Below are 11,820 nucleotides of genomic sequence, written 5' to 3'. Positions count from 1 at the left end.
GAGAGATAAATCGGGTGCAAAAATCCTGTAGATTCATCTACTGTGACTGTGAAGAAGGCAACGGAGCAGTTTACAGGAGCAACATTCAGCTCTGTGAGTTCTCGAGTTCTCAACTTCTGGTAAGTTTAAGCATGGGATACAATCAAAGGGGGTGGGGTGAGGTTGATACGGTTCTGAAACAAAGAAATGGAAGAAGACAACACACTGAACCTGCAGGCCTGGACCGGAGCTGGGAGTGAAAACGAAAGAAAACATAAAGGAAATGCATCCAGACTTCCTTACGATGCCATGTGATAGGCTAATAAGTGAAACTTGATTATTACAAGGTCGCTGTGAACCTTGATGACTAAATTTATTTAGAGAGGACTGGAAATGGACCCTCTTTCCCCCTTTGGGGGGGGGGGCTCCATAGAAAACAGTTTTCTGGGAAAGGAGCGATGTGGGGCACTAAATGACCACAGAGTAAACAGGACTTTACCCCCCAGGATGTGCTTGAGAATTTGGCTCAGGCACCAGGAGACTGACACGAGAGTGTGAGGGTAAGGAGAAAGAGCCGGAGCCGGAGCCATCATGGGAATGGCTGACCGCAGTGCCCTGTGGGGGGCCGAGCCGGCTCCCTCCGAGGTTAAAGAGTTTGTTTGTTTCAATGTGAAGCTAGGTACTTGCTGGACTTCTGTTTTTGTTTTTTTCATGGCTTTGGTTTGGGCTTTCCTTGGTCTACCATATTATTTGATTCTCTCTGCCTCGGCAGGACCCTGGGTGACATTTAAGGGCCCAGTTCCACAGGAGGAAACAGTGCTCCTGTACCTACGGCTTCCCCACCCTCTCTTTTAGGCCATCAACAATAAAATTGCTGGGGAACCTGACTTTAGGGGGATAATAGCAGCATCGGAAGGGCTGCTCCAGGAGCCTCCTGAAACTGCTTCTTTCTTGGCTGGGATTTGTGGAGGATCATTCTCTGTAGCTTCCTACAGTGTCTGGGCCTCGAGTCTAAGGGGGCAGTAATGCCACGCTTCCGCACACAGTTATGCCTTTAAATACTACATGGTTGCATTCACTTCTTTCTGCAGAGGAACAGTTTTTAATCTTCAAAAGGGGAAGAGCCAACATGGCTTAAAAAAAACAAACAAACAGGAAAATATTCTGCCTCATAAAAGAATGAATTGCTTGATAATTTTAGAAGCAAAAATGTGAAACTTCCTCTTATAGCTAAAATCAAGTCTGATGCTAGATTCAGGATTACTCAGCTCCGGGGTACCCTTGGGATTTTAGAATAAGTTTCGCCTTTGGTGATACCAGTACAGACAGGACTGACTTCCCGGGTAGGAAATGGTCCTATTAGCTCTGCTCCTCCCAAAGGTCCTAAGGAAGCACTGAAGGGCAGATCTCTGACAGAAACACTCCAAGGAGTGTGACTGTCCCAGGTACTTAAAAATAAAATATTGTACACGAGACACACTGTAAACATAACAATAATTTTTATCCTCAGTGCAAATCCTGAAGGCCATGAAGATCCCGGGATTAACCAGGCAAATGTGATGTAGCTCTTTCTGAGGGGAAGTCTGTTAAATAATGCCTCACACTTAGAGTTAGATATGAACTCTGTCCAAGCCTCGAGTTGCAACTTCAAAACTGTATCAACATGCAAAAGAAACTTACAAGAAAAAAATAAGGAAGTATAATCAGGGGAAGATGGAAGTAGTGAGTTTTAAACTCTTTGGCATTAATATTAAGGGTGTCAAGAGAATCCAAGGAAAGCGGAGTCCTTCTAAGATAGAAACCAGGAATAAGTTAACAGGTGGGGCTTTTGAAAGACAGAGGATCACCCAGTGAGAGCCGATGACAGTCCCTTTTCTGGTGCAAGACAAGGGCTTCTCAGCAGGTGCCCAAGGAAAGATACGTGGGGAGTCCAAGGAAAGCTGCAGAGCAGCCATAAGTATTTGCATGGCTTCTTTGACTCCCAAAAGTTCTGTTACCTAACTACCTTTTTTTAGGCACTTTTCACCAAATACTGTATTTACATTATCTCATCGAATTTTCCCCGTAACTTGAAAAAAAAAAAAAGGTATTATTCAGTTTATAGATGGAAGAAGGCCCAGAGAGGTTATGTAACTTATTCAAGGGCACATAGCCAGAATTTGAAACTGTGTCTATTTGATTCTAAAGCACATACTTTCTATAATATATTGTCCTCCAAAGAGTAACTTGATCAATTCACTTTATCTTAGGTCCTTACATTACAGACTCTAGATCTAACATAATAGGATCCTAGTTAAAATTGCCTGATGAAATAGAAGATTCTCAGATTTAAATTTCTGATAAATAACAAATTATTTTTTGGTATAAGTATGTACCATTAAATATTTGGGATATAGTTATACTAAAAACAAAACTTTGTTATTTATCTGAAATTCTAATTTAACTGAGTATCCTGTATTTTTACTTTTTAAATCTGACAATCCCAGCCCTAAGAAACCTTCCAAATGAGAGAAAGGAAAGTTTGTGCTTTCTTACTACCTTGAAAGAATTGAGAAGTTCAAAAACCTCAATCCGCGAGACATTCTCTAGTTTTCCCTGTGGCTTTGGCAGAACTGGGTGTGTCCGTCACTGTGGCACACTCTGAAGATAATGCTGCCCTTGGCTGCCACTAGCGACTCCCATGATCTGAACCACACTTTGGAGAGGCACAAGCATTGCTTGTTTACCAGGGCAGCAGAGGGCCCAAGCACAAGAATTGGATTCAGTGAGCAGAAGAGCTGTCAGCACTTTTCTTAAGCCACTGTGGGCTCTGGAAGGGGAAAATCACTTCATGCTTTCTCTATGGTTTGATGGAGGTCATATGGTTGGGCTCTCACATTCAAGGTATTAGTTCAATTTCTTCATGTGTTTATTTACTCATTTGATAAATATATATGGCACACCTCCTAAGAGCAAGGTGCTGCTGTAGGTTTCATGACCATGGAAATCAACAAAAACTGAAAAAATGCCTCATAAAGCATATTCCAGTGGGGGAGTAAGAAAATAATCCATAGCATGAGCTGGTGACTTGGGTGGGTGGCCAGGTTCACCATCCTGGGTTCCACAAGTTAGTCAATGTGTTGCTAGTGAACAAGCTGAGAATTGGCAGGAGAGGATGAAAATTGTAATTTGGAAAATTAAAAAAAAAAAAGGAAAAATATCTTGGAGATAAGAATAATAATTTAGCATAATTTTAAAAGTAATAAGAAAGTGTAGCCCTGGCTGGTTGGCTCAGTGGTAGAGTGTTGGCCTGGCATGTGGATGTCCCAGGTTTCAATTTCCAGTTAGGGCACACAGGAGAAGCACCCATCTGCTTCTCTACCCTTTCCCCTCTTGCTTCTCTCTCTCTCTTCTCCTCCTGCAGCCATGGCTCGATTGGAGTGAGTTGGCCCCAGTTGTTGAGGATGGCTCTTTGGCATCCACCTCAGGCTCTAAGAAGAGCTTGGTTGCTGAGCAATGGAGCAATGCCCCATATGGGCAAAGCATCACCCCCTAGTGGGCTTGCCAGGCGAATCCCAGTCAGGCCACATGCAGGAGTCTATCTCTGCCTCCCTATCTCTCACTGAATAAAATAAATAAAGAAATAAAGGAATGAGAACATGTTGATGAAGTTATAAAGGTAATAGTTGGGGGATGTGCATTGTTGCAGAAAGAGAGAAAAAGGGCTAGAACAAGCCAGAGAATGTCAGGGAAAATTGAAGCTAAGGATATCAGCATAAATCTATGGTTGGTGAAATGAAGAATTCAATAAAAACAAAGCTCCTAGGCACTGTCTGATGAAAAGGGTTGGCTGAAGGTGAGAGATTAAGGCTATTTGGAAGTTCTTTGGAGACTTTCAGAATCTTCCTTTCCAGGATAAATATTATCCACTTTTTTTTGATAGGAAAGGAGAAAGAAAATAAATTATTTAGCTTAACATATTTGTTTTTTTAAGTATACTTTTATTAATCATGTTCTTTGGTTTGTACTTGAAGAATGACGATGTATATTTTTATAGCTAAAATGAAAGTAAGGGAAAACCATATTGGATAGGTCCATGATTTGGATGGGAGAAAATGTTGAAGCTTTCTGGGAAATGTGTAGTTAAAGAAACTTATGTCTGGATATGAAGTTAAATCACAAACTTACTATTTAATTACCCTGCATTGACTTTCTTATTTGTGCGTGCGTGGGCTGTATTGCATACTTTCATGGGTGTTCATATACCTGACTCAGAGCTACCCTGGTCCGGACGACTACATTTTCAGCCCCCAGAACTAGGACAGAAGTCTCTGGATCATGTGAGGATTAAATAAAATAAAGAGTATAAAGAGCAGAGGCCATAAACACATGCCAAAAACCATTTAGAATCAGGTTATGAGCAGTTGAGTGGAAAAATATGTAAAGCTTTAATAATGCGTCAGTGCTGTAAAGACTGCAGATATCATTTATTTCATTGTCCTCCTTTTACTGGTAGTGGGACTATTGATTGCAGAGGGGGTAGACCATTCTAATAAATCCACGTTGAAAGCTACTGGCAGATTTCCTGGGACAACATATCTACTTAGATATTTTTTTGAAATCTATCAGTTGTCAGTTTGCATTCCACTATATTGTGTGTCTTCATTGATGTATACCATATTTTCTCTAAAATCTCTTTAAAAGATAACTTCTTTATTGTGTCAACACAAAATACTTTTCCAGTTTACATTATAGGTCTAATATGCAATGGTCCATATGCCTTGAAAAGTCTTTTTCTCTCTCCCTGTCTAAAGAGCCTGAAGGAGAACCATCAGCCACCCAAGGACCATCAAAATGAGTGACAACACTACTTTGGCTCCTCCAGCTTCAAACCAGGGTCCCACTACTCCACGCAAAGGGCCCCCCAAGTTCAAGCAGAGGCAAACGCGTCAATTCAAGAGCAAGCCTCCTAAGAAAGGTGTGAAAGGGTAAGACCAAGATGAACAAGAAGACTTTCTATTATTTCTTTTCTCCCAAAAGACTAATTTGGTTTTAAGATTTAATGCTCACAAAATTAAACAGACTTAATAAAAATTTCCACCCCATCTTCTGTTTTCCTCTCACCCACAATCTTTGCTGAATCATGTTTTTAGCCCTGGAATACTTTCTCAGCTTCCAGGTCCAAGGCCAAATAAAACATGTCAAATGGAGCCTTTCAGAGTACCCTCCGACTTGACCTTCCAGACTTCTTGACCACTCTTTCACCAATATACTCCGTGCTTTAATCTGGAATACAGAACCATTGGCCATTTCCAGAACTCACTGTTTATTTTTATGGTTTTAAGCTTATGTCTTAAGTTCTTTGGTTTTCTCTTTCTCTCCTTGGCAATGTCTTATTTATTTTTCCACACACACTCATAAATTAATTTCTTTTTGAAGTCATTACTGGCTCTCCTAGATAAATGTTATTATTAATTACATGTTTGCATTTTGCACATTCAGCTATAACAACTTGTACTATTTTATATTACATGTATTTATTTTCATTTGTTCCTTGAGATTGAGGTCCATCTGAGAAAATTGGTTTGTCTTTCCCATAACTCCCTGTGCCTAACACAGTGCCTGGCACATAGCAGATGCCTAATAAAATACTTTTAAGTAACTAAACAAATGAATGAGTTAATTATTTTAATGCCTTTTACATTGCTTTCTCATTTCAATTTTTTTTTTTATAGAGACAGAGAGAGAGTCAGAGAGAGGGATAGATAGGGACAGGCAGGATGCAGAGAGATGAGAAGCATCAATCGTTAGTTTTTTGTTGTGACACCTTAGTTGTTCATTGATTGCTTTCTCATATGTGCCTTGACAAGGGGGGGCTACAGCAGATTGAGTAACCCCTTGCTTGAGCCAGTGACCTTGGGTCCAAGCTGATGAGCTTTTTGCTCAAACCAGATGAGCCCGCACTCAAGCTGGCGACCTCAGGGTCTTGAACCTGGGTCCTCAGCACCCCAGTCCGATGCTCTATCCACTGCGCCACTGCCTGGTCAGGCTTTCATTCCAATTTTTATTTTTAAAAGTGAAGCTTGACTAAATTGCCTACTGATAATTCTTTCTGGTTTTCAATTGTCTTAGTTCAAATTTTTACAGAGGGAAAAAATCTCCCCACTGGACACACTATTTGAAACCTGCTTGAGTGATGGGTTTTCTTTACCTGGATTCATTGCAAACATAAGAGGTTTTCAAAAACAAAAGCTTAAACCTCCTCTTCTTCCCCCGAGTAAGGAAACTCTCCCTGTGAGTTGTTCCGGGTGCCTTTTACCTGATCTCAGCTAATTTCTCTTTTCTTTTTTTCCGTAGGTTTGGAGATGACATTCCCGGCATGGAAGGGCTAGGGACAGGTGAGCCACCCCAAGCCTTAAGTGAGGACATTATTCTTGAAGTTTCATCTTATAATCTGCTTCAGGCCCTAAATTTAAAGTTACCAGAAAAACTTAAGGCAGCAGATCCTTTGAAGACCTAAAAATGTTGGGTTTCAGTCTGACCTAAGTAAGTAAGTATGTGCTGAGAGGCAAGCATTCTGGAAGAAATCAGGTGAGGTCCAGTGTTTAATGAACACTCTTGTTCAATAACTCTTGAGAGAACATAATGGTGAATTATGGAATTGCATGGAAGAAAGATTCTCAGAGTCAGTCTAGACCAATGTCTTTATTTTTCAGAAGAGACATGGAAACATAGTGGAATTCAGTGGCAATCTGAGGCCAGGAGTGAGGTACTGGAAACCGGGTGGGCCTGGCAGGCCTTCCCACTTTACCAGGCCAACCACTCCCTAACCTGCTTCCTCCTTTTGCACACACTCTGGCACCCAGGACTGGTTCCTATGCACTGAAAGTGTGCAATACGGTATTTTTTCATTGCCTAGGATTTTTATTCATTGGATAATGAGTGCAAATTACTGCACATTCCTTTTAAAAATAAATAGACTTTATTTTTGAGAGAAGTTCTAGGTTTATAGAGAAATTAAGTAAAAAGTACAGAGTTTCTGTATACCTCCTCTTCCCCCTTCCTCCCCATACAGTTTCTGTATACCCCCTCTGCCCCCTTCCTCCCCCATACAGAGTTCCTGTATACCCCCTCTGCCCCCTTCCTCCCCCATACAGAGTTCCTCTATACCCCCTCTGCCCCCTTCCTCCCCCATACAGAGTTCCTGTATACCCCCTCTACCCCCTTCCTCCCCCATACAGAATTCCTGTATACCCACTCTGCCCCCTTCCTCCTCTATACAGAGTTTCTGTATACCCCCTCTGCCCCCTTCCTCCCCCATACAGAATTCCTGTATACCCACTCTGCCCCCTTCCTCCTCTATACAGAGTTTCTGTATACCCCCTCTGCCCCCTTCCTCCCCCATACAATGTTTCTGTATACCACCTTAGCCCCCTTCCTCCCCCATACAGAGTTCCTGTATACCCCCTCTGCCCCCTTCCTCCCCATACAGTTTCTGTATACCCACTCTGCCCCCTTCCTCCTCTATATAGAGTTCCTGTATACCCACTCTGCCCCCTTCCTCCCCCATACATAGTTATTGTATACCCCCTCTGCCCCCTTCCTCCCCCATACAGAGTTTCTGTATACCCACTCTGCCCCCTTCCTCCTCTATATAGAGTTCCTGTATACCCACTCTGCCCCCTTCCTCCCCCATACAGAGTTCCTGTATAACCCCTCTGCCCCTTCCTCCCCCATACAGTTTCTTTGTACCCAGTCTGCCCCCTTCCTCCCCCCATACAAAGTTTCTGTATACCCCCTCTGCCCCCTTCCTCCCCCATACAGAGTTATTGTATACCCCCTCTGCCCCCTTCCTCCCCCATAGAGTTTCTGTATACCCACTCTGCCCCCTTCCTCCCCCATACAGAGTTCCTGTATAACCCCTCTGCCCCTTCCTCCCCATACAGTTTCTGTATACCCCCTCTGCCCCCTTCCTCCCCCATACAGAGTTCCTGTATACCCCCTCTGCCCCCTTCCTCCCCCATACAGAGTTCCTCTATACCCCCTCTGCCCCCTTCCTCCCCCATACAGAGTTCCTGTATACCCCCTTTACCCCCTTCCTCCCCCATACAGAATTCCTGTATACCCCCTCTGCCCCCTTCCTCCCCCATACAGAATTCCTGTATACCCCCTCTGCCCCCTTCCTCCCCCATACAGAGTTCCTGTATACCCCCTTTACCCCCTTCCTCCCCCATACAGAATTCCTGTATACCCCCTCTTCCCCCTTCCTCCCCATACAGTTTCTGTATACCCCCTCTGCCCCCTTCCTCCCCCATACAGAGTTCCTGTATACCCCCTCTGCCCCCTTCCTCCCCCATACAGAGTTCCTGTATACCCCCTCTGCCCCCTTCCTCCCCCATACAGAGTTCCTGTATACCCCCTTTACCCCCTTCCTCCCCCATACAGAATTCCTGTATACCCCCTCTGCCCCCTTCCTCCCCCATACAGAATTCCTGTATACCCACTCTGCCCCCTTCCTCCTCTATATAGAGTTCCTGTATACCCACTCTGCCCCCTTCCTCCCCCATACATAGTTATTGTATACCCCCTCTGCCCCCTTCCTCCCCCATACAGAGTTTCTGTATACCACCTTAGCCCCCTTCCTCCCCCATACAGAGTTTTTGTATACCCACTCTGCCCCCTTCCTCCCCCATACAGAGTTCCTGTATAACCCCTCTGCCCCTTCCTCCCCCATACAGTTTCTTTGTACCCAGTCTGCCCCCTTCCTCCCCCCATACAAAGTTTCTGTATACCACCTCAGCCCCCTTCCTCCCCCATACAGAGTTTCTGTATACCCACTCTGCCCCCTTCCTCCCCCATACAGAGTTCCTGTATAACCCCTCTGCCCCTTCCTCCCCCATACAGTTTCTTTGTACCCACTCTGCCCCCTTCCTCCCCCATACAGAGTTCCTGTATAACCCCTCTGCCCCCTTCCTCCCCATACAGTTTCTGTATACCCCCTCTGCCCCCTTCCTCCCCCATACAGTTTCTTTGTACCCACTCTGCCCCCTTCCTCCCCCATACAGTTTCTGTATACCCCCTCTGCCCCCTTTCTCCCCCATACAGTTTCTTTGTACCCACTCTGCCCCCTTCCTCCCCCCATACAAAGTTTCTGTATACCCACTCTGCCCCCTTCTTCCTCCTCTACGCAGTTCCCCTTATTATTAATAACTTGCAATAGTGTGGTAGATTTGTTACAATTGATGAATCAATATTGACACATTATTATTAACCAAAGTCCATAGCTTTCATCAGGGTTTATTCTCTGTGTTGTTGTCCAGTTCTACCGGTTTTAAAAAATGCATGATGTCATAAACCTACTATTATAGGTTCATACAGAATAGTTTCACTGTTCCCCAAGTCCCCTGTACTCTATCTGTTCATAATCCCCCACTCCCATATACTCCTAACACCACAAATCTTACTACTGTCCTTATAGTTTTGCCTTTTCTGGACTCTCATCTAGTTAGAATCATACAGCGTATCGCTTTTCCAGGCTTCTTTCAGTTAGCAATAGTCTTTCATTTAAGCTTCTTTCATGCATGTCTTTACATGACTTGATAGCTCATTTCTTTTTATCACTGAATAATACTTCACAGTATGGTTGTAATACAGTTTATTTTTCTTATTAAAGGACATTCTGATTGCTTCCAAGTTTTGACAATTATGAATAAAGCTCTTATAAGCATGTTTGTGCAGGTTTTTGTGTGAACATAAGTTTTCAACTCATTCAAAACACTTTTTTTTTCATATTTTTCGGAAGTGAGAAGTGGGGAGGCAGAGAGACAGACTTCCGCATGCACCCGACCAACCCGGATCCACCTGGCATGCCCACTAGGGGGCGATGCTCTGACCATCTGGGGCCACTGCCCTGTTGCAACTGGAGCTATTCTAGCAACTGGGCCAATGTTGCTACAGTGGAGCCTCAGCTGCAGGAGGGGAAGAGAGAGATAGAGAGGAAGGGGAGGGGGTAGGATGGAGAAGCAGATTGGCGCTTCTCCTGTGTGCCCTGGCCAGAAATCAAACCCCGGACTTCCACACGCTGGGCTAACACTCTACTACTGAGTCAGCCAGCCAGGGCCCAAAACACTTTCAGTAAATGCTGGCACTCATAGTAATTAGTGTTCTTACCAAGCAGTTCTCAGTGTATTTGCTTTTTGCTTTCAAATATCACTTCTGGAATCTTAAGTAAATGTTCTAAGCCACTTTATAAAGTTCATGTGTTATTTTCCTAAATCTATTGCTTCTGTATTTTGGCCAGATATATTTAAGACCAGCAAATCCACTGTGGAATGTATCTTTCAGTCTCTTAACATATTTGGAAGACTAGAAAGAGGAGTATACTAGAAGAAGGCCTGAGGTGTTGATCTGGTTCTAGTCTTATCTCTACAACTGTGAAAATTTTGCTAGGTGCTTACCCTTTCTGGGTATCAACCAGCTTTGCTGTCACTCAGGGACAATATCTTATTGTCTGATATAAGGAACTAGATACAGGATCTCTTGAGATCACTTCTCAATATGCAATTAAATGTAGGCATTTAAAAATGTAAAGGAGCTGAAGGATAAGTCGAGGAAGCCTGAAGAACCCATCTGGATTGGTAAAGGAAAGATTCTATGGGTTTGGGATCATAGGAATTTAAAGCACTTCTATTTCTCATTTTAATCACTGGTCTGATTAGAATTTCACTTCTGGTCCCTCTTAGTGGTTGTGCTTTGGGGAGGTCATGGGTGATCAGTGAGATACACGCCCACAGGGTAGCCTCGATCAAAAGCTTTGGGTCACCTCCCCAAAGAAGTTGCAGAATAGAACCAACAAAGATACCTGGAAAGGCCTATTCTAGGAACATCAGAGCCCACAGAGGATTAATTAAGCAATTGGTCTGATCCTCTGGGCTTTACTGCTATTCTAGATAACTTCCAGTCACCTAAACAAAGAATGGGAAAGAGGAGTGAGGTGTATTCTGCCTGAAGGATGTCTTTTTGAGCAGAAGAGTTTCTGCTGGGGTGAGGTTGGCTTCTAAACTCTTCTTCTCTCTCTTGCAGATATCACGGTGATTTGCCCCTGGGAGGCATTCAGCCACCTAGAATTACATGAGCTTGCTCAGTTTGGGATCATCTGAGGCACGAGGCATTGTGCCACTTTCAAAAGCACCTGCTGTCACTTTGATTACTTTTGTCCTATTGATTTTGCCCTATTCTGTCTTGGAATTCAGTCTTGTTCAGAAATGGTTTTTTTGGCTTACACAGTCATTTCCAGTAAGTTATTGCTAAGTGTTCCCTTAGTGTCCAACCCTCTCATCCAGTATAGGTTAGCTCAGAAGAGTAGGTGAGAATTGACTTTTGTTAGGGTGTTTTAAACTTGGCCACACTTTTACCCATCCACTGGTTAGAAGTCATCAGTATTTCTCCAACTTTTGTGTATTTGTTAAGTCTCTTAAATCTATTTTGCTAGGCATTCTTTATGATTAGTAGTAGGTTTTTAAAATAACATTTATGTCACTCTTTTCCCTTTCTCATTTAATAAAAAAGATATTTACTTTGACTCTTATGATGAAGTTGTATTAAATGCTATATACAAATATCTGGTGCCTGGTTCTAAAAAAAAAAAAAATTAAACACAGAAGGCAGTCATACAGGAAATTAGCACAGTGCATACAAAAGAGCATAGGATTAAGAGTCAAGTTCTGATTCTTCTTTGTAACTTTGTAAAGCACGTACTTTCTGGGTCTAAATGCCATTGCACTAGGTTGTTCCTGATGTCCTCTGCAGCTTTAAATTGCACAGCTCTAAGCTGTTGGAATACTGGAGACTGAAAGTCAGGAC

At 43.2% G+C, this 11,820-nt stretch overlaps 1 protein-coding gene across 1 annotated transcript; it reads left to right on the top strand.

Moving 5' to 3' along the window:
• On the top strand, positions 1 to 11,539 carry PDE6H (phosphodiesterase 6H). The gene is made up of 4 exons (XM_066361131.1): positions 1 to 119; positions 4,773 to 4,946; positions 6,316 to 6,356; positions 11,041 to 11,539. Exons 2-4 carry the CDS (start codon positions 4,813 to 4,815, stop codon positions 11,115 to 11,117), a joined length of 252 nt encoding a protein of 83 aa, XP_066217228.1. The 5' UTR covers positions 1 to 119; positions 4,773 to 4,812; the 3' UTR covers positions 11,118 to 11,539.
• The last annotated feature ends 281 nt before the right edge of the window (positions 11,540 to 11,820 follow it).

The sequence above is a fragment of the Saccopteryx leptura genome, chromosome 1 (assembly GCF_036850995.1).
Source record: "Saccopteryx leptura isolate mSacLep1 chromosome 1, mSacLep1_pri_phased_curated, whole genome shotgun sequence".
Taxonomy (NCBI): Eukaryota; Metazoa; Chordata; class Mammalia; order Chiroptera; family Emballonuridae; genus Saccopteryx; species Saccopteryx leptura.
This window is presented reverse-complemented; position numbering and strand designations above follow the sequence as displayed.

Coding starts and splice junctions, on each gene's coding strand:
- PDE6H (XM_066361131.1), top strand. CDS start 4,813: ATGAGTGACAACACTACTTTGGCTCCTCCAGCTTCAAACCAGGGTCCC. Junction 4,947..6,315: donor CCTAAGAAAGGTGTGAAAGG/GTAAGACCAAGA, acceptor TTTTTTCCGTAG/GTTTGGAGATGACATTCCCG. Junction 6,357..11,040: donor CATGGAAGGGCTAGGGACAG/GTGAGCCACCCC, acceptor TCTCTCTTGCAG/ATATCACGGTGATTTGCCCC.